Source organism: Megachile rotundata, chromosome 3, assembly GCF_050947335.1.
Source record: "Megachile rotundata isolate GNS110a chromosome 3, iyMegRotu1, whole genome shotgun sequence".
In the NCBI taxonomy this organism is placed as follows: Eukaryota; Metazoa; Arthropoda; class Insecta; order Hymenoptera; family Megachilidae; genus Megachile; species Megachile rotundata.
In genome coordinates, this window is record NC_134985.1 from 13,495,523 (window position 1) to 13,518,499 (window position 22,977).

The 22,977-nt window shown below is 35.4% G+C and overlaps 4 protein-coding genes across 5 annotated transcripts; 2 read left to right on the forward strand and 2 right to left on the reverse strand.

Moving 5' to 3' along the window:
- Window positions 1-1,692: 1,692 nt before the first annotated feature.
- On the reverse strand, window positions 1,693-14,934 carry LOC100882770 (uncharacterized). The gene is made up of 4 exons (XM_076529260.1): window positions 14,607-14,934; window positions 13,640-13,876; window positions 6,130-6,289; window positions 1,693-5,533 (listed from the first exon to the last, which is right to left on the reverse strand). The coding sequence occupies exons 3-4, from the start codon at window positions 6,270-6,272 to the stop codon at window positions 3,016-3,018; spliced, it is 2,661 nt and encodes an 886-aa protein (XP_076385375.1). The 5' UTR covers window positions 6,273-6,289; window positions 13,640-13,876; window positions 14,607-14,934; the 3' UTR covers window positions 1,693-3,015.
- Window positions 14,935-15,445: 511 nt separating this feature from the next.
- Cpsf5 (cleavage and polyadenylation specificity factor subunit 5) lies at window positions 15,446-19,524 on the forward strand. Its single transcript, XM_003702000.3, has 6 exons — window positions 15,446-15,673; window positions 17,693-17,893; window positions 17,982-18,045; window positions 18,906-19,071; window positions 19,150-19,264; window positions 19,343-19,524. The coding sequence occupies exons 1-6, from the start codon at window positions 15,555-15,557 to the stop codon at window positions 19,362-19,364; spliced, it is 687 nt and encodes a 228-aa protein (XP_003702048.1). The 5' UTR covers window positions 15,446-15,554; the 3' UTR covers window positions 19,365-19,524.
- Window positions 19,525-19,675: 151 nt separating this feature from the next.
- On the forward strand, window positions 19,676-21,348 carry LOC100876684 (uncharacterized). Its single transcript, XM_003702115.3, has 2 exons — window positions 19,676-20,276; window positions 20,383-21,348. The coding sequence occupies exons 1-2, from the start codon at window positions 20,238-20,240 to the stop codon at window positions 20,647-20,649; spliced, it is 306 nt and encodes a 101-aa protein (XP_003702163.1). The 5' UTR covers window positions 19,676-20,237; the 3' UTR covers window positions 20,650-21,348.
- Window positions 20,870-22,903, reverse strand: LOC100876794 (pyrimidodiazepine synthase). 2 transcript variants are annotated; one of them, XM_012282612.2, is made up of 6 exons: window positions 22,534-22,903; window positions 22,363-22,468; window positions 21,923-22,166; window positions 21,336-21,557; window positions 21,054-21,236; window positions 20,870-20,924 (listed from the first exon to the last, which is right to left on the reverse strand). In XM_012282612.2, the coding sequence occupies exons 1-5, from the start codon at window positions 22,556-22,558 to the stop codon at window positions 21,087-21,089; spliced, it is 747 nt and encodes a 248-aa protein (XP_012138002.1). In that variant the 5' UTR covers window positions 22,559-22,903; the 3' UTR covers window positions 20,870-20,924; window positions 21,054-21,086. The 2 variants fall into 2 exon arrangements, with proteins under 2 accessions (XP_012138002.1, XP_003702164.1); XM_003702116.3 differs by lacking the exon at window positions 20,870-20,924 and having other exon boundaries at window positions 21,050-21,236.
- Window positions 22,904-22,977: the final 74 nt, after the last annotated feature.

Here is a 22,977-nt window from a genome sequence, read left to right on the forward strand (position 1 = left end):
TGTACTCTGATTGCACGCATATCAGTTCTACCGGTGATATATCACAGTGTTGACAAACACTACACCGTAAAATCGCGACTGACATTGAATTAACGTTACGTAAAGCTATTTATATTGTATGCAGTAGCTTTTAACAGGACAAGCCTGTATCGTGCGTAAGATAAAAATTCTAAAGTGCTTCCGATTCTGGTTAACTCAATCGAGAAACTGTTTCTAAAAGACGTACTATCTGTTCGCCATTATCCTAGTATGAAGACTATATATAATGTAGTTTACAGTTGTAAATAAAATAGCCTTGATCCATCAATACACGATTTCTATTTCTGAGACGTTACGGAAGATAACAAAAATACCAAACCTAACCTCGCGCGCAATTGTTTCGTAATAAGTTACGACTTATAATTACGGCGCACTCGCATTATATAGCCTTACGAACAGATCCTTCCACGAAGGAAAGGAAAAGCCTTGAAAGCGTATAAAAAGATCCGCAGCTAAGGGACAATTTTAAAATATCGTTCCAATGATCGGAAATCACGATCGGATCAATCGAGTAAAGGAGCTTAACTTGACTACCTATCCTGTAATCGTTACGCTTATTCTTTTCATCGTGGAAATCCATTGTCCGCCTCGTTAGCCGACTAGTCACGTTTTATGGGTTCACAAATCGTTTATATCGAGCTAAACGCGTATGCACTTCGTGTCACGAGCTACGAGACAGAACAAGGCTACAGAAATAGTCAGTGACTCAATATTTAGGCAGCATTGATTTTCCCCTGTACATTGAGCAACCATCGTCTCGCAGGATCACCAATCACTCTTTGCTAATCGAAAATTGATGACTGTTCAATAATTTCTGATGGTCTCTTCGTGACGTGACATCTATAAGACAGTGATTTGTGTTAATATTGATTTTACAACGAAATCTTTCGGTGTAGATTATAAATACTCATGTGTATTAATCGTGGTATGGAAATTGATCGATGTAGTTATCGGTTGCCAGGAAAATCTGATCGATAAATTAGAAAATGCATATTTGTACCAACAGAGGTACGATAGGTCAGTGACTGGTAGCGTTACTCACATTTCATACTTTCAAATATAGAAAGTTAGGAATTTAGAGATTTGAAAATATCAATGTTTTAAGATCTGTAAATCTGGAAAGTTCGGAATTTAATTTTTAAATTAATAAAATAGTGTTTGATACAATTGTTGAACTAATATCTACATTCTGAATATAACTACCTATGAATTTACTTTAGTGTTTCATACGATCTACTCACGTTTTAAATTAGTGGAAGCAATCCCATGCTTTAGATTAGAATATTTACTTACTCGATTCATCCTAATTTCATGCGGCTCGTTGAATCAACACAAAATCACCATAAATCAAAAACGTAATCGTATACGTTGCGCACAGTATCTCCAGCACTATAACCATATAAATTAATCAACTATCAATTTTAACGCTCTAATTCACCTATAATGTTTTTTTTAAGTTACTTTGCAACCGAAAAACACTTTATTAATATCAATAAAGTGCCAGTATCGCTTATTTCTTGCCAAAAGTAATTTTCCGATTTGCCACTTTTCCCGCTCGCCGCCAGGGCGCGCCTGCGCCACTTTTTGGCGGTCTTTTTGAACGCACAGTAGCTCTTGAAAAGCACAGGAAAAGGAAAATAATAATTCGATCGCTGTCGTTGTAAATATAAATTTATTGAAGTCTTCAAGTGCTTATACTGAACAGAAAGAATACGGCGAAATGAACAATTAAGTACACCTAAACTTCATCGCTAAATTCGCCGTATAAATATTGTACATCTATGCAGATTGTATCGTATTTGTTTGATGTGTCTATATATATCTATATATAACTTATATACAAATGAATGAAACATGACATATGTAATTTACATACATAACTGTCGGTAGAAAATACGACTTAGTCTTGATGAATTATTTGTTCGAAAGCGATTTTAGATCGTACGTAAATTGATCTTTGTACTGTTTGTACACATAAAATAGGGAATCAATATTCTCCAATTTTTCGATACGTTCGCACATTCTCTTTCGGTTCAAATTTTATTTTGACGATACACAATCTGTCAGAAAAGTTACATCGCGATTTACGATCGGCTGATAAAATTGCTCGTCTCGTAACGATCAAGTCTTTTATTGTACTCTTTAAAATATAATCGAGTGAAAAACGAAAGTGAATTCTAGTTGGCTTTAACGCGATTGAAGATGCTTTTACAAGTATATTTACAGACCTTAAGAACTAGATAATGGATATGGAAATACAGTGTCGTTCACGCTCAACGACGATCAAGATCTTTCCATTAAAATAATAAAAATGAAACTGAATGTCAAAATACGATTACGTACTTAATCAAAGTAATAAAAAAGAACGAGGAAATTAGTTATTTTGATATTGCCTCTCGTAAAAATCTCTCTAAGCCATTGCTGATTTTGTACCAAAATCGCGCAAACAATTTATACTAATTCATCAGCAATTTCTTCAAAATTGTGCTAATGTACACTCGTTGAAAAAGTAGGCTTCCTCCGCACTCTCAGTTTCCTAAATTCACAAAGTTCCAATTTCTAAATTTACAAATACTCAAATCTAAAAATATGTTAGATTTGAAAAATTCGTACTACGAAACCAACGAAACTTTCGTTCTCCGCTATCTTGAGGGAAGCCTACCACGCCGGTGTACGTACAAACACGACCGCCAAGTCGTTGTTAACCCAAGAACAATCTATTCGAAAAAGTCTATATACAAAAAGAAAACTAAAGATCGAACATCTCATAAAACAAGTATAATACATCATGGACGAAAGTTCTTGCAAATTTCTTGCTCCTCTGTTTCTCTTCGATCTCGACGCAGTTGCGATTGTTCCCATGCATAATCGGCTTCTCCGATCAGTCTGCATCCACCAACGTGGATTTGGGTTCAGACCAAGGACGTCTCGACGATCCTCGGGCAGGCGTTCACTCTAGGCAGTGGGTGAATCCGTTCACGCAAGCTTCATGTATATCGTTCTGTCCCTCATTTTACAGTGCTTCAGTTCTCTGAGGGCCCTCTGTGCCTCGCTGGGCGACGCGAACGCCACCCTGGCATCGCCCGTGGGCATGCCTCTCTCGTTGTAACGACGTATAACGTTCTCCCGTTTCACGTCAAAATCCCCGAAGAACTCGATGATCTCGTTGATGTCCGCCTTGAAAGGTACATTCTCCAGAGACAGAACACAGCCGGGTTTCCCGAAACCCTCCACATAATCCATGGACCCCGGATGTCGACTCAGCAGGTGTCTCGGTATGCCCATAGGACCTGGAGGGCACCTGGGTCCAAATGTAGAATTGCCGAAGCGATGTAGATGATTCATAGGCCCCGAAAACCGCGGTCGTTGTTCCTGAAGAGGTGGGAAGTGCTGCTGCTGCGTCTCTATGGCTTGTGGGTCCACCATGCCGAGCGTCTCCAGCATCTTAGCTCGAGGGACCAGTTCTATGGTGGGCACGTTCTTGCCGAACGGCAGACCGTTCTTCGCGGTAGCCCTGAGGGCCTCGTCGGTGGTGTCGAACTCGCAGAAACACTCGCCGGCGGGTTTACCGCTCTGGTTGAGCAGCATGTGTATCCGGTGGGGCACGATGCCGATATCCGAGAAGAAATCCAGGATGTCGCGGTCGATCGTCTGGAACGGAAGACCTCGCATGATCACGCAATCCGAGCTGGCGGTCTGGTTCATGCTGGCCTGCTCGTGGTCGCGTTTCGCTTGCGCGAACTTCTCCTCGGTGATCGCTGTAGCGGTTACAGGTTTGTTGCCTATCTTCAGCGACGCGTTGACGGACGCCTTCGCGTCCTCTATTCTAGCGAACTGCACGTAGGCCATGTACTGGGCGCTGCCGGACTCCTTGCTGCTGGTGATGAACAGGTCGTTGATCTTCCAGTCGTGGAACAGCTTCGCGATGTCCATTTCCTTGGTGAAGGACGGTAGGTCTGTTAACAGTATACAAGCGGATGACCTCACATCTTCGACTCCGTCCTCGCTTCGGTCTCTCTCTTTCTCGGGCGAGTAGGAGTCCACCGCTTTGTCGAAGATACTCTCGTCCAGGTGCAGCACCTCTACCTCGGAACCCCGGACGTATCTCGGTGTGCTCAGTGCGAGCTCCTTCCCTTCGGCCTTGCTGAACTTGACATAAGCGATACCGACGCGGTTCCCGTGATTGTCGTTGATTAACTTCAGTCCGTCCTTCCTTATATAAATACCCTGAAAAGCGTGTCGCACGTCGTTGTACGTCGCGCTCAGCGGCATGTTGCGGACCTCCACGCAATGCCCGGTCCCGCTACCGCTCTTGCTCTCGTTGGAGAACCTCGAGTTGCCCGTAGCGGCGCGACTCGCTTGTCTATCATTATCGAATCCGAACTGTGAGCTGTTCGCTTGAAAAGCATGCGGGTTGCGACGGCCCTCCAGCTCTTGCACCTTGCTCATGAAGGGATTATTGGGTCTGATCCCGGGTCTGTAGTTGATCGAGCCGTTGGAGCCGTACATGTCTGTACCGAATTGACCGGATCTACCGGGGAACCTGACCTGGTCCATTCTGCTCTGGTCGTTCTGGTTCCAGGGCTCCTTGGACCGGTTCAAAGTGGTCACTCCGGTGGTCAGATTGGGCAGGCTCGAGTTAGCTATGTTCTGGGATAAGGGACTCATGCCCACGGTGTGTCCGAGCGTCTGCACGTGCGACTGCATCAGCCCGACGCTGTTTATCCCGTTTATGGGGAACTGGTTCTGCTGGAGCAGCGACGGGTGTCCCATCACGGGGCTGCTGATCATCATGGAACGTTGCTCGCCGTCCTGCGACAAGGCAGCCACCCCAGCACCCAGTATCCCAGGTGCCAACATAGCTTGCATCTGCGTTTGAGGAGGAACCTCCCAGATGCCGTTCTCCAGCGGCTTCTTCGCGCTGGTCACCGGCTTGTCTTTATGAAACTGCCCCACGCAGACCACGTCGTTCGCGTCGTCGTCGTTCGCATCCTTCCGACGTTCCCCCGTGGAACTACGCTTGGTATCCCTGTCCCTGGACCGGGTACGGTCTCGGGACCTGGACCGATCGCGACGACGACGTCTGTCTCTCCTGTCTCGCTCTCTGTCTCGAGATCTGCTTCTGTCTCGACGTCTACGATCCCGACCTCTGTCCCTGTCTCGCCTATCTCTGTCTCGGTCCCTGTCGCGGTCCCGGGACCGAGACCTGTCCCTGGAGCGCGACCTGTCCCTCCTGTCCTTGCGATCCTTGCTCGACTCGCTATCGTTGTCCTTCTCCTTGTCCCTTCTGTCGCTGGGAGATCCCGGTTTCTGCACCACCGCCGCTACCGCTACTGGGGTGGATTGCATGAACGACTGCAGACTCAGTGTCTGCTGTCTCGCAGCCTCTATCACCTTCTGCATCTCCGTCCGGGAACTCAGCAGCAGCTTGATCTTCATCTCCTTGATCTTGCCGCCGTCGTGCATCATCGCCTGACGGGCGTCCTCGTCGGTGCTGCAAGGTGCACCATTTTTCTCGTGTAAGTTACATTGAGTTGATAATTTTTGTTACACGTTCACACGGTATTTATGATTTTTAATATTTGTTAAGTTTAACTATGTCCTACTCTGTATCTTATGGATTTTACTTGAAATGGAGTTTCAATCGTGTAAGTTTCATTGACTCGATAATTTTTATTAAATGTTCACTCGGTATTTATTAAGTTATTGTTTAATACTAAAACTACCAAATCGGTCAAACGACCGCTCCACAAGTTTCTTATTATAAGAAATACATTTTGTTAAAATACATTTCTTCAAATCAGAATTGATTTGCATCAAGATCAAGAATAAATGTGTGTACTAATTTATGTTTCATCGTTTGTTTATTCATTTTTTAACTTCAAATTAAAATGACCTACATGGTAAGTTTAGTGTTAACTATGTTCTACTCTGTATCTTATGGATTTGACTTAAAATGGAGTTTCAATCGATCACTCGAAGTACGTAGAATCTCTGTACGAGTTATAGATAACAACCTGTTGCTTCGAGAAGTATACCGTTGAATGTGTGAACGTGGATTCAGAGAAGGGTTTCGATTATTAATATTACCTGAAAGCTATGAACGCATCTCCCAGCTCACCACCGACGATATGCACCCCTCCTTCCGGTATGCTCAAGCCTCTGAAAAATTGGCGAATGTCCAAAGCGTTGGCGGACCATGCCAAGTTCTGTAGTCTAATTATCACGCTCATTTTCGACGTTTAAGGATCTGCAACCGAGTCGAAGGATTCGAATTAAACGGGGAACGAGTCCTCAACAATCAAGTGTTTACGAAGTACATTCGGATGGAACAGATGGGATAACATTAAAAAATAACACTGAGACATTCAAGTTTTTTAATGCTTTATTTCTTTTGAATTTTTGTACAGTTCTTTAATGTACATTTTAGAGTATACAATATCGGTATTATTGGTATAGTACTTTTGCTATTGTTAAATGTAAATAGGCAACAGGTTTATTTGGTCGTTTTTTATTGGAGATGATGTGAATAATTTTTTTTTTCTTTTGGAGGAACAGCGAGTATAACCAGGATTTTTGTAGCGTTATTGCAAATTTAGGAATATAGAAGTTTAGGCGTGTAATAATTTTGGGGATGTAGAAATTAAAAAATGTACACTACCGTCCATAAGTATCCGGACACAAGCGAAATATGCATTCGCGTTGCATGAAAGTTATTCAAGTATCTGCAACAGTAACTAAAATCGATTTTTTTCTGCGAAGGTCAGAATACTGGAACGTTTTTCGATTGATAATTCTCGTTTGGAACTCATATCTCGATGGAAAAGAAGCTACAGACGAACTAAACCGAAACTGTCGAGTGCGTAGCGTTACCTCCATTCTTATCTCCATTGAGGGAACCTAAACATCTACCAACAGTTTACAAACACTTGAAACATATCGAAGAACCCTCTGAATACGTTCTGCACCATAGAAATGAAACACAGTAGAAATGAAAATTTTTTTTAGAATCGAAAGCGTTTCATTAGATTCACAAATTTGAACTTTGTACTTCTGGACATGAATTTTACTTTCACACTTTCATTGTATAATTTGTACTTAAAAATTAATTCTATTACGTTATGACAACTCGAAAAAGATAATAATAATTATTACAAATGATATGATAACCCTGAATACCTTTCGTACAAAGTTCAACTATGTTTTATGTAACGAAACCAAGTGTCCGGATACTTATGGTAGTGTAAGTACTTGGAAACTTAGTAACCATAAAAGTAATCACTCTTTTCCCTCATTCTCCCCTACAAGTCCCATATGTTTTACAAATCCTTATAACCCTCTCACTGTTTACTTATCATAAAAATCAATCTCTCAACTAACAAACCATATTCTAATTTTTATCTCAACTCTATTTTATACATGAAATCTGAACTCTATTTTATACATGAACTCTGAACTCCATATACAGAATATGTAAATGTTTCACCGCAGAACACGAGCTCCCACAGAATTTTCTCCACATATCGACGATGATTTATGCTGCAACTGCATCCAATCAAACATATCGATCCTGGAGTATCAACGATGATTTCAACGATCGGAAGCTGGTTTGTACAAAATGGAAGACGATGAACGTAGGACTTTAGTTTATTTTTTAAACGCTCCCAGTTTAACAATACCGCGATAAAAATATTAACGATCAACATTTTTAGATTAATTTTGTACGAAAACTTCAAACATCTCGCAGAACATTTTCATGGCTTAAAATCTTGAACGAAGGAAGTACTCGTAAAATTAATTATACGAACGGCCACCATACGTCGTTCTCAAAGCAAATCCCATGCGTTACATTTATTGCTTCAGCAAATTCCACGAACGTAGATCCTTCAATGATTCGTTTAGCGCCGATAAATCCGTGAGACGTGTTGTCGAGCAATAAACAAGCGAACATATTGCTCGAATAAATCATCCTGTTGCAAAGTTTCCGAGACAGAAATAATATCCTCGTTATCTTGTGCGATCGATGGACCAAAAAAGAAATTTCGTGCGTTTCTAGTTAATGAGAACTCGAGTGAGAGGCAAAATTGCCATTAATTTTAGAGGTTCAGTGCAATTTTATGACATAAAGATATCCCTAAAATTTTTTAAAGGAATTTTTTTATCTGAGTGTAAGCTTGTTTTATATCTGAGTGTCAGCTTGAAATCATTTATAATGGTTTACTAATTAATTATTTACTGGACTATTTGCTAATTAATTATTTACTGGACTATTTGCTAATTAATTATTTACTGGACTCTTTGCTAATTAATTATTTACTGGACTCTTTGCTAATTAATTATTTACTGGACTAATTATCCAAGAATTAACATTTCTATATTGAAAATTAGTTGAGCTTCAAATTGACATAATACAAGTGCAATCTTGCGACAGTTTTGTCATTAGATTATATTAGATTTTAGAGAAGTTTAGAAATCGACTGTCAGGCATTTTTATCTGACATTAATTCAAGGTATCTTCATAGAACTTTAAACTTCAAATTGATATAACATAAGTGCTATTCTGAGGTACTTTTATGTCATCAATTTCTGTCGACTTCGAAATCGGTCATTGTACCCTGTACTTGGCTATCAGCCATTTTGTATGAACGCTATGTCATTTCTATAACAATATGGGTTTATCCAGTCTTATTTGTAGAACTTTGATCTTCAAAATTATGTACTCTACGTCACTTTATGTGTCATAAAATTCTACATTTCTTTATATGTTCCAAAATTAACGTCATTCGCTACAATCCGTAACAGCCATTTTGTGTTAAAAATTATTGAGGAAGAATTTATGTAGTCTCATTTACTAAACTTTAAGCTTTAAATTGATGTATTGCAAGGGCCATTTTGAAATACTTTTATGTCATGAAATCGTGTCAGATTTAAAAATCGATCATTCTTTGCTACAGCTGATAGTCAGCCATTTTGTATAAAGAATATTAACGAAACGTTTATACAGTCATTTTTAACAGACTTTAAGCTACAAATTGACATAGTAAAAGTACCATTTTAAAATACTTTTATGTCACGAAATCGTGTCAGATTTAAAAATCGATCATTCTTTGCTACAGCTGATAGTCAGCCATTTTGTATAAAAAATATTAACGAAACATTTATAGAGTCATTTTTAATAAACTTTAAGCTACAAATTTATATGGTAGAAGTACCATTTTGAAATACTTTTATGTCATGAAATCGTGTCAGATTTAAAAATCGATCATTCTTTGCTACAGCTGATACTCAGCCATTTTGTACAAAGAATATTAACGAAACATTTATACAGTCATTTTTAACAGACTTTAAGTTACAAACTGATATAGTATAAGTTTCATTTTGAAAAACTTTTATGTCACGAAATTGTCTTGGAAAATTTGATATATTACTCTAACAAATTTAATTTTCAAGCGTTAGTAATAAAAGAGCACCAGCTTTCAGTTACCCTAACGCCGGTGTTTTCAGAAGTCCGATTCGTCGGTTTAAAAATAGGAGGCCAGCTAGACGGGAGTTTAACAGCGCAGACGCTTTTCAAACGGAATCCTTCAAGGCCTGTTTCGATCTTCCATCTCAAATATCAATCCGTATCGAAACTTCGAAGCAGCACCGTCATTAACGCCGGGCAAACTCGCTTAAACTTAATTCTCGAAATTACAAATTCAAAGACATTTTAAAATTTAGGTACCATCAAATCAGAAATTCTTAGAGTGACAAATTCTCGAATTGGAGGTCCTCGAATTTAGAAATGTTCAAAATTCCAAATTTGTAAATGTAGAAATATTCAGAATGACTACTAGTAAGTACTAGAGTTTATTTTCCGAAAAGAGAAAACGCAGCAATATTCGAAACTCGCAAACGTTGTATTGGAAGAACCTCTTCTTATATTGCCGTTACACCCCCATCCAATGCAATACAACGAGAGCCAACCGAGCGGTGTCCACTATGATCTAACGCAGTCACCGTAACGCTGATTGCCCACAATTTTCGTTCCGCAACGCTCAAACTATCGACGGCACTGTTTTTTAAAAGTACCTGTCTATTCGCTTGGAACTCGAGCCCGTAGATCGGTTAAAAATTTGAGATTTTACGTAACATCGACATACGAGAGCGATCAAGAATCGTCGCGTTAAATAACCAGCGAAAAATATATCGGTTACAGTACCGATCGCGATGATTGCAGAGGGTGCTATATTTTTCGAACAGAGTAACTCGTGCAATCGACGACGACGACGACGTTTATTGCCAGTTTTCTCAGCTTCCATCCAAACAGCGGCGTCCATAACGTGGTCGAGAAAAAACGAGACTCCGAAGAGGAATTTGACCTTGAACGCGTTCCTCGCAATTTTTTTTCTCATAATCGTTTTCCTCTCTCGTAGAATTTTTTGCAACGTCTTGTACAAGTTCGATGAGGATGAATATCGATGCTTGAAAATCCGGTGTTCTTTCATCGAGTCTGTGTCTTAACACACCGCGCAGCGACCTTCGGTAAAATCGTAAAAAGTACACGAAATTAGGAGACGAGTACCTAAACGCTAGGTCATGGCCGTCACAACGGTATATTTCGTAGACTTGAAACTTTGCGCCTTCCGAGCTGCGTTGCTATTCCGGGAACGTAAGTAGTTTTTCGAGTACAGGGGAAGAACCCTCAAAATCTGTTCTGCTTCAGAAAGAGAACCAGACTTCGAATGCCTAAGTCGGACGCGAAAACTTCTTCCTCGAAGAATCGTACGTACTTAAAAATAATTTCAGTGTTTTATGGAAACGTAAATTAAATAATCACTGGAGTACCGCAGTACAGTTTCGTTTAAAAATGTTTCATCAGAATATTTTGTCTTTTAACACTTCACCGACCGTGTAATATTACACGTTTTAAAAGCGGCGATGTTTTAGGGCGTAAGACGTAGGACACAAAGTTTAAGAAACAGAGCCACTAAAGAATTGCTCTATATATTAAAACGGAACCCTAAAAGAGAACGTAGTATACGATCCTGAGCGCTGCGATAACAGATAATCACTTTTTAGCGCATTCGCTGCCAGCTGAAAATCATAAGACGTGTCGTGTGTACTTGCTGATCAACCTCTGATGTGGCGATAATCGACAGGTTATCGATACCCTAACACATCGAGTAGCGCGTCGACTAACGATCGCGTTAACGCGTTCAATGTGTACATAGACATCAATCACAATTTAGCTACTTCAAATTCTCAAGTTAAATAGTGCTCCGTTACATTCAACGCGCTAACTCATTCAGTTCCAGCTGTGTTAAACACATTCCAGAATCGGTGATCTCTGATCTTCTCGAACGTAAAAATACCCTAAGGAATATAGGAATAGTAATGAATTCGCTAGGGACCGTAGGATTATTTCGTAGACTTGAAAGTATTACGCCTTCGTTTTATAGCTGCGCCCATTATTTCCGGAATCGAACACGTTAAGACCCGGTGAAGGAAGGGGGGATAGGAGGTTGATGTCGGTCCAAAATCGCAGTAATTCGAAGCTGGCTGCACGTTCAGCTCGAGCACAAAAGAAAGGTCGAAGTACGATCCAAGATGTAACACGGGTTCCAACATGAGACTCGGTTCCATTCGCCAGGCTTTTATGCGGCCAATCTGAACCTGAAGCTGCATCAACTTACAACCATTCACGACGACCAAGACATCGTACACTAATTGTCACACTCTCTCACATATGGATTATCCTTTCCAGTTACATGCTCGAAACTTCCTCCGCACTCACCTTCCTCGATATCACACTACAAGATTGCATAGAAATTCCGTCAGTAAAAGAAATTTCGAATAGTGTTTGTTGCATAACCTCAAATTTCGCGAGGTCGCGTACAAACGCTTAGCGCGACTATGTGTATAAAGATAAGACGAAGTAAAATGTTATGTTGCTCACGATTATTGTAATAAGCTCTTGTGTGCACGATCTGATTATATGTCATCAGAAACTGTGTGCCCAAGACACAACAGAAGCATGTAATGAGGTATATGGTGTTGGTAAAACATAATTGCTATATTGCCGTTGTCCATGTGTTATGATAACGATGACAAATCAACGTGGTGACATCTTCGACGATGAGTCCAATAATGTTTACTCGATTTTTAAACGTTTTACATTTTCATATTTAAAAATTTAGGTTTTATACGGTTCTATTTTTATGATTGTTTTATCATTAGTATGTATGGTTTAATTATTTATAAGCGCGTAGAAATTTGTGCTATATTACTGCTGTAAAACTTAATTGCCATGGTGCCATATGTGACCATGTATGTATGTTGCTATTCTTGTACAATGGGAATTAAGTCAAAGGGTATACTGCACTTTGAGCACCAGTACAATATGTAAAATATGCAACAGAAGGAACAGTGTTCGGAAAAGTTTGCAGAGTAATTTGATGACCACTGTATCCACGTAGAACATGCAACAGAAATGCATTTGTATGAGAAGGCGATGACTCCCAGCTTTCAAGGACCACGTAAGAAAAATGCACTTCACAGCAAAGAAGAGTCAGGAGATAGAGATGCGGCAGATATTCCACTTCAGCATTTTTGTGCTCCTTTCTTTTTAGTTTATCTGACCACTACGTGAAAATCATAAGCTGCACCTACTCAATCTTTCCTAGTACTTTTCATTTTGCTTATTTTAATCAATTATGTATATATCTTTGATATCTATGAGATCTTATGTAAACATCAAATTTTAATAAATAGAATAGTTATAAAATTTAATTCCTAAATTATAAAAATTTTTTGAACCGTTTGAAAGTTTTGACAGAGTTTTTAGAGTGAAGGGTAAACTATTTTAAGAGAGCCTATTGCAATGTAAAATAATTTACTTCACAAAACATTTAGACATTTATTTATGCAAAGCTTTCTTTATGACAAATAAACTTACCTTTTTTCATAAGTAACAAATGAATTCAAGAAACATAGTTGCTGCATTTTATATGTTAAAAAAATACAAACATATGCAACAAAATAAAGGTTTAATAAAAAGTTTAACTGTGATGATCAAAGACTGTGAATACATATTTATAGTTTAAATTTATGCAATTACAAACAAAACCTATCATCATGATCAATGTTAAATTGGTCACAAAAACATATGAGTTATATCTCATATTTTATGTCATTGGAATTTGTGACATTATATGCTTTATGAATAACTATCAATTTTTTTTAATTCATTAAGGTAAGTTTATGATGCTAGGATTCACTGATACTGATTAATATTTTAAAGAAATGAAGAACATTAGATAAGCGCAAACACAGAAAATGTTCTCCATTTATATTGAATATTTTGTTTATAATTTCTTTATTACTCCTGCTACTGTTATTTTCAATAATTACTTACCATTTCTTATTGTATAAAGTAAATATAGAATAAAAACAAAAGTGTTTTGTATAAAATATAAATATGAAATTATAATGCTTAATTTTGAAGAATTATCTCAGAAGATCCAAGATAATAAAGAATGAAATGAACCTGTAGTAAAATCACAACACTTCCCTCCACAATTATGATCTAGATTTTATTACATTACTTATGAAGCATTACCTTCGGCCTTAGATACTTCAGAAATTTCTTCCTTCTTCACCCTCAGTTAAAATGTACGATGAAAGATAAGAAGTCGATGCGAATAAAGACGACCAAGCAGCGAACAGTCCATCAGCGAAGGACAATAAAATGGAGAAGTGGAAAAGGAGTCAACTGCACCATGTCATTGTATAAAAGTCCACTGATGATGCAGATACCTGATCTTGACACCTAACACACACTGACTTGCCTAAGATCCTGCAACACACACCATTTTTTCCATACTGTACCTACAACCTCGTATTACATACATTGTAACTATAAAGAAACTCTACTCAATTTGAATAAACTGATGTTATATGTTTTAAATTATTGTGATGCCTTATAAGTGTGTTGCTTCTTCATTATCAAAATTTAGGTACTCGTTACTAAATATATAATGTGAATACAATATAAATTGATAGAATGATAAATAAAAACAATTTAAGCTGAACTAATATCAATATCAGAATATGTTACATGTATGTATCTGATTGTATTGATCATTCGAATCTATTTATAATTCACTTATTTATTGATACGTAAAAAACAGTACTTTATACTACTATAGATACATGATCGATCAAACTCGTTTTGGTAATTTCTTCAATAACTTTACAAGGCGATAAATTCAACACAAGTGCACACAAAACGCATTATCCAAGATATGGCAACCATATTGATTTTCATCGTCCACGTCATTAAACCGTAGAAATAAACCGTCCAAAGAAAATTCAATACGAATAAACGTCATTAATGGTACGAAAAAGTTATAGGACAGTATACGAATTAAAAGGTTTCATGCACGAGATTGAGTTTTGAAGTAAGCAGCGAACTTATGATACGAGAGGAGGAACTCCTTTTTACGTTGCATTACCCATTCGCCATGTTCATGACTTAGAAATTTTGATGGAAATATTTGAGAAGCACACCAGAATATTTGACTCACCGAACTTACTATGAAAAAACGGTGGATCTCATAAAGAGAATGCTGATTACAGGCGTCGGAAATAAGTTTAAGCGCGAGAACAAAGAAATTTTCTTCCTCAATAAACGCCAAATGCTTCCTTAATTCTACCCTGGAATGGCTGCTGTTTTCCATGCAATTGGGTGTGTAAACCCCGCGGACGTGTAATTGTCAGTGTTGCCAATGTTGTAAAATGAAATTTTCTTTAAACCTCTGCTAATGATTTTTAAATTGTTAGTTCTACCAGTATTATAAATAACATATATGATTAAAATTGTTGCAGACAAATATTATTAAATTGCTTTATAGGTTAAACCATTTACGATAACATGAGGATAATTTAAACTCCGTTCTATAGAAGACCATATTCAGTTCGCGTATATCTGCTAACTTCGGTGCAGATTTCGCTATTTAATACCAAGGAAGATCATATACACGGTGGGCAAAGATATCTAAATATGTAATATGAGTGATACACGACAAGGTTTATGTTGGGTATAAAATAAAATATCACTAGGTATATTCGTTTAGAACCGGGTAAATTATCACTGCGCATGTGCATTATCTTCAATTTGTAAGAGTAGGGAACCAATCAGAGTAAACATGCGTAAAATTAACGAAACTTATCAGTGGATAAATATGACCTTGTGTTAATGAAATAATATGTTAATACATAAAAAAATTAACGGTTAAATTATACTTCACATACTATAACATTATTTTGTAAAAAAATTTAAATAAGTAACAAAAAATGTAGTTTTTAGCATTCTTTTTTAAACATAACACAAGAGAGCGCTAGTGTTGCGTGCGTCTTCGGCAACACTGTGTAGCCCGCGAAATAGTTTTGGGACGTTCGAGAAGCCAGGAAGTGGTTCGATTTCGCGGGTAGACGATAGTTCGTTTGGCTTGTGGAGGGTAATAGAGAGGAAAATGGCGATGGCAACAACTCAAGTGAAGGGAAGTGGTTGGCCAAGAAGAGCAAGTAACAGTTCATTCGAAGGGAAAGTGGTGCAGAACCAGTCTGTAACTATCAACAGGACAGTTAATTTGTAAGTGATAATCAGTATGTGACTTAATTACATTATTTTTTAGAGTTAATGTTTTGACTGCCTCTCCTGTAGAACAACTATGGCCGGTTAAGAGACGCTAGCAATTAAAATTATGTTCCTAACACCTTTCAATACATCTTACATGGTACAACCATGAGACGGCTGTTCATCTTTTCGTTAAGTATCTACGGAAATTTTAAGCAGCGCGCTGAAATTATTGCCTCGGTTATCGTATAGCGTATTAATTATTTATCTTTGTGTATCACCGTGTAACATAACCAATTACTGTAATACTTCTTGGAATCTACGATAAACGATTTTTTTCTAATAAATTTTTTTTAACTGTATTACGACTGTGATATGCTTAAAATTTCCTGATATAGAATAAAATTATACCTCCTGTGCTTCACCTGCACACAATATACAATCTTGATTAGAGAGAAGCTGAAAACAAATTTAATTTCTATTACATTATATTTGTCAATTTATGAAAGCTGTAGCCATCGTATATATGATGTACGTTGGCCTTCTTATATATTGAATGTATGTTTGCGTACAAAATGTTCTGTTATTTTTTTACAGTCACTGTAACAATGTGACTATTGATTTGTAATGCGTATATACTTGAAAGCAGTTGTATCATCACTGTTATTTTCACTTGTACATTATGAATTATTTTTATGTCTTGTATAAAATGAAAAATGTACAAAATAATTCTGCAAGTCGGATTGTTATGCCCTAAGACTTGTACACTACCTGTAATAATTAAAATTAATGTTCTTTGTATTTTTTTTTATTAGTAAATTGGCCTATCACTTTTCATGTAAAGTGCAATTTGCAATAGAAGATATTTTTGTATTTACATTATCATGAATGTATTTGTCTCAGGTAGTTGATAACTGTATCTAGTTGTTAATCTAATAAAATGTGCATTGATATTACAATCATTTTGAATAATACTTTATAAAAGGATAAAGTTAATTTAAAGTAGTCTTAATGCATTCTAAGATTGACATCTTTTAATAATGCGTTATTGTTAATATTTCATAATATCTAATATGACATCAAAAACTGTATTATAACAATTACATATTTACAAATATATCACAAAGCACTATTTGATACTTATAAGTAGGTATATTACATTATTTATATAATGTAATGATTCAATTATATAGGTATAAGTATTTTGATCACGTTTTTTGCATTTATAATTATATGGTACTTAAAAGTACCACAAAGAATTAGAAGATATTTGTATATAAAAAAGTGACTGTTCAAATTTAATCTATAATCTGCAGATCATATCATATATGTGATGATAATAAAAGTTATAAATATATGAGTATAATATAAATACATGTATTATGTACTTTAAAATGAATGCTATAAGTACATTTGATAAACATAATGTAAAGATGTAATGTTATAAGTAATATACTGCTTTGTACATATCAGATTACTTTTTGTATGTATAGTTACTATTTTATAGTTAAAAACCACATGTATGTGGTTATTATTGAAAAATTTGCAATTATATAAGAATATTGTTTAATTTATGTGGTTCCTTGATGTACATTGTTCAACATTGTATCTGTATACCAGCTTTGTAAATTTTACAGGTATAAATTCTTTTAATTGCCATTTGTTCTTAATTATATTATATATAAATATACTTTGTGCAGTATATATATATAAATATAATATACATCCTTAAACATAAAAGTGTCAAGCAAAATATTTATTTTTATATCATAAATCTGTATGTTACTCTAATTGCTTGCATGAAAAATTATATTTTCTGTTTTGTATAAAATGTGGAAATTAATTATTAAGGTTACCGGGTGCAAAATTACATGCTCAAACTATCTAGTGCATTGTGAGTACCTGTATAATCTTCACGATTATATATTGTAAAATTCTTTGTGAGAATAATGTTGAAGAAACTGGATTTAGTTACTGAAGGATTACATAAAAAAAATAAGAACCTAACACAGAAATAAAACTCATTTATCATAGATATCCTTTGACAAACTATACATTTGGAACAAAAGAGCCACTCTTCGAGAAAGATCCATCAGTACCAGCAAGGTTTCAGCGCATGCGAGATGAATTTGACAAAATTGGAATGCGGCGCAGTGTAGAAGGGGTCTTATTGGTACACGAACATGGATTACCACATGTCCTCCTTCTACAATTGGGAACAACATTCTTCAAATTGTAAGCATAAATTTTACTTGTAAACATTTAATAAACTTCGTGTTTTCTGCATTTATTAAATATTTTATACATTTGTTTTATTTTCCAGGCCTGGAGGAGAATTAAATGCAGGAGAAGACGAGGTAGAGGGCCTAAAACGGCTCCTAACAGAGGTAACAGTTAGCACGACGCCTTATGCTACCTTACAGGGTAGCTAGGAGTGGCACTTTGATATGTTAGATTGTAATACTGACTAGGAATCTATTGTATCATTCCTACAAACATTTGTAGAACTTATGTAACCGGGCCTGTAGCTCAAAATAGGGATTTTTTAAGTTATTATGTTAGAATTTATACTTTTAGTGTGCTGCATGCCCGGACACTTTATTGTTTATAATAATCTATTTATAATGTGTTACATTATATGTATCATGGTTAGCTAAGAACATTGTTCTTATTTCACTCATAGGTATTAATTCAGACAGAAAAAGGCAGCGGGTGAAGATTGTATGATTATAACAAGAAGATTGTAATGTACATATCTTTTAACACTTTGTTGTCATCTGTTGACAAAACGAAGGGAAAAATGTACTAAATAATACGTATAGTGTTACAGTTCTCATTAGAAATTAATTAAAATATGCAGGGTCCGTAATTTTTCTCAATATGGTTAATAAGTAATTTTCAGATTTTAACTTTATACATTTATTAAATTTCTAACTGAAATTACAAACGTATGTACAACAGCTGTTTCATTTAATTAGGTATCTGTAAGCAAAGGATGTCGAAAGTATTTGGATAAATACTTCTGACCTGTGTTATTGATTATGTAGTAGTTACAGGAACATGTTAGGAAATTGTTGATTAGATTGTTAATAGAATCGATAACATTATACAGCCGTTTTAAACCTGTAAAAAAAAACTTTTGTAACCATGTTCTTAGTGGACTGAGCGAAGAAGACTGTCTTGTAATATCTATGAACGAAATATGAAATTAAAAATTGTGATAGTACAATATTAAAATAACTTTTAGACATTTGGACGTCAAGACGGAGTTAAACAGGAATGGGTGATAGAAGATACCATTGGAAACTGGTGGAGACCTAATTTTGAACCGCCACAGTATCCCTATGTACCGCCACACATTACTAAACCAAAAGAACATAAAAGGTTGTTTCTTGTTCAGTTACAGGAGAAAGGTAATACTTTGTTACAAGAGTTGGAAGAATTATCTTGTACTCGTGAATTAAGATTATGATCAAGTTCTGAATTTCCAGCTCTATTTGCAGTACCTAAGAACTATAAGTTAGTTGCTGCACCGTTATTCGAATTATATGATAACTCTCAGGGATATGGACCAATTATATCTTCTTTACCACAGTCACTTTGCAGGTATATGAAATAACAGTCAACTAAAAATCATTAAATACGTCTAATCATTTTCTTCTAATATTTCATTTTATGTTTCAGATTTAACTTTATCTATATGTGAAAGAGAACCTAAGTGAGAAAGTGGAGTAAATTTTATTTAAGTTCATAGAAACTACTACTAGTACATGTATGTCTGAGACGATGAGTGAAACTGCAAAAAAGACTTGTGTTCTATGTATAATATGACGTGCACTACAAATTAAATCATTTTTTAAGTAGTACTTATACAATTAGCACTTTTAATCTCTAATCCTTATATTTATGTCGTTTATTCGCTTCGTGTTTAACGATAGCGATTATATCAGCGTTTAGTCTTAAGCTGTACATATATTGTTATATTTCATCGTTTGCATATAATTGTAAAGCGTGTTTATTTTATGTTCTAAATTCTCTACAGAAATCTATTTAATATACATATAATTTTGTGACAAATATAATTTTGTAAAATCGCAATACAATTCATAAAATGTCATCTTTGAAAAATTAAACCTTCGATTGATATGAAAATTATTGTAATTTTCCTTTCATTTTACGACTAAAAAGATATGGAAATATTAAATAGACATTATTTGATAAAATAATGTAAAAATGTATTGTAAATGTAAAGTACAAATTAATATAATCTGAGACTGAAATTCTGATTGGAAAAATGATATTGATACTATATTCCAGTATTAAATATTGTATTTTAATTAAATAACCAAAAAAGATGCAATAAACATCTGTATGTAAAAGATACGTGATTACATTTATTATTATATTGCTCTATGTCATGGTCATACAAATTGTGTTCTACACAGGTAGTTCCGCCATTTTGTATTTGATAAGGTATCTAAAGAACACGTGTGTCTGACGTTAAGAAATGTCAGATTTTGAAATGTGATTCAGAATTTATGTTTATTGTAACAGAAAAGTGTATGTATTTGTTAAGAAAATGACGCAGAAAGGTACATACATTATGATTATGAGAAAGGTACATATAAGAACAATTACTGCATATGTTTTATTCGAGATCGACAAACTTATCTTATCTTAACCTGAGCTTATGACATTTCTCACCTTCATTTTGTGCATCATAGATACAAAAAGTGGAAGATACTTTGAAAGACTCCATGTATAAGGTTGATTTACTCGAGAAGAAGCTTAAAACAAAACAACTCACTATAGAAAGTCGGGAGCAACTAGAGACAAAACTAAATGAAATTAAAAAGGTATTAAAAAAAAATGAAGAAAAACTGAAAAGATTAAGAAAGCAAAAAAGTACGTTATTCATGGTAGCAGCAGGCATGGTTTTTGCATGTTTTCTGTTTTATGGATTGTACTTAATGATTTATTTAAAGGTATAATTTAAAATTTTTACACATATGTATATTAAAGAGAATATCATATTAACAAGTACTTATGTACTGTTTTTATATTATCAATAATGATATACACTGCCATAAAAAAAAATAGATTTGTATCGCAATATAAATTTTTATACTTTACATGTTCTATTTTATATCATGTCGGTCTAATGATATTATATGATGCTGCATTTATGGCATGATATGACTAGGATTAGTATTGCATTTATAACAAAAGCAATATTTTATTCTCTTAGCTCATTATACAAAAGAACCTATAATATAAAATATAATTGTCACAATTAGTATGTAAATGATACGAGAAAAGGAGAATTTTTATTTATATTACTTTTATAATTAATATTTTTGTAAAATTTGAAGAACATTAGTCATCAGACTATTACCGAAATAAAGAATGTATTTTTAAATACAATATGTTACATCAATTTTGAAAGTGTAGCCCGAACAACCAGATCATACTGTGGTGTACCAGCCTGACGACTTTGTATGTATTTAGCATGAACTTCGGTATCTAAGTAACTGCACTGAACCGCAGGATTTTCCTTCATAGCAGATTTCCACTCCAACTGAAATTGTAAATAAAACAATTTGTAATTACATGTACACGTTAATTTTGTAAGATGGATAATTTTACATTATGATGTATAAATAAATTTTTAACTTACCAGTCTTTTAAAACGATCTTTAGGTATAATAAAATGATCTCCACGTAGAACTTTAATTATATCTGATCTTTCCCACCATGGCCAGATCATGAAGTCCACCATTCCAGGAGATTTGCCATTAAAGAATGGTGTATTTCTTGAAGTAAGTTCCCTCTCAAAAACTTCTAGTTCAGTTAATGCTTCATTAAATACATCACGATCTGAAGATGTATTGGCATAGCACTGAAATAAAAGTACTAGGAATTTTGTACATATAATATTTTATGGTTTTTCAGAAAGTATATACAGTGAAGTCTCGCTAACTGATGCTTGTCAATCTAATCTTGTTACAAGTTCCCCTTCACAAGGACTTTAGTCTGTAATAGTGACATTCACCATTTCATTATTTGACTGAGAGGCTAAAGGTAGTGGAAGCAGACTAGATTGAACAAGAGAATGCTACATAAGTAAATACACATTAGAAACAAATACAATGTATGCACAGGCAAAAGTGAAAGAACTGTTTACCCAGTCTGCAAATTTTTCTGTTTCTAAAGCCCTGTGCAGAGATAGTTAATGAGACTGCACTGTATCAGAATTTCATATACCTTATACATAATATTTATAACATTATTAAATCTAGAAATCAACAGTTTATCTTTAGCCCTGGCCAGAGGGTCATCAGGATAAAGTTTATTCTGGGGATATACATCTTCCAAATAATCAGCAATGATAAGGCTTTCATACAATGTTTCTCCACTCTCTAATTCTATACAAGGTACCTTACTCAAAGGATTCTTCTCTGCTAACCACTCAGGTTTATGAGTTAAATTTACATAAACAACATCATATCTGTAATTAGAAAATTTTTTGTAATTAAAACACCATTAAATAATAGCTACTGAAAAGGTCCATAAGAAATCAAAACAATTAATGCTGTAATAAATAATAGACTTATTTAGTGCAAATGAATAATATCCGAAATATAAACAGTGTAAGAGGAAGTATGATTAATGACATGATAAGCTAGATAAATCAATTTACTTACGGTATACGTTTCGCATCGAGTACTAAATGAACTCTTTGTGCGTATGGACAAAATCGCATACTGTATAAACGTAATTTTCCAGGAACAATGGGTGGGGCAACCGATCCTGGAACACAATAAAATAAAATTCTATTATTGTACTGATTTCCACTAATGATAATATGGTCTCACCAGTCGATAAATGCTTAGAACTCATTTTGTTTGTTCCGTTAATTACAAATTCTTAAGAATTCCTTCCTATAATTTTCGAACTTCTCCTTAGCTGCGATTAATGTTTCACATTTTCTTGTATCCAGGCGGCCTAATAAACATTGACAGCAGTTCAAGGTTCTCCGTATAGGCGTAGGTTACCTGCAATTAATCCAGAATAATCTCTTTCCATAATTCATGCATAAAATTATCATGTTTGTTATTATAAAGCGTTCTTAAAGTCATCTCAATAGCGAGCTATTGAATTAATGATTCGTAACCGATAATCGTTTTCCGCGCTTTTCTAATCAGCGGAAAATTTTCAACCGTGGAAATTTGAAATGTATATCGATTCATGATAGACACTTTTCGATCAGAAAGTTTCTAGCTTGTCACTCGGAAAATTGCGTATTTTCAGGTAGATAG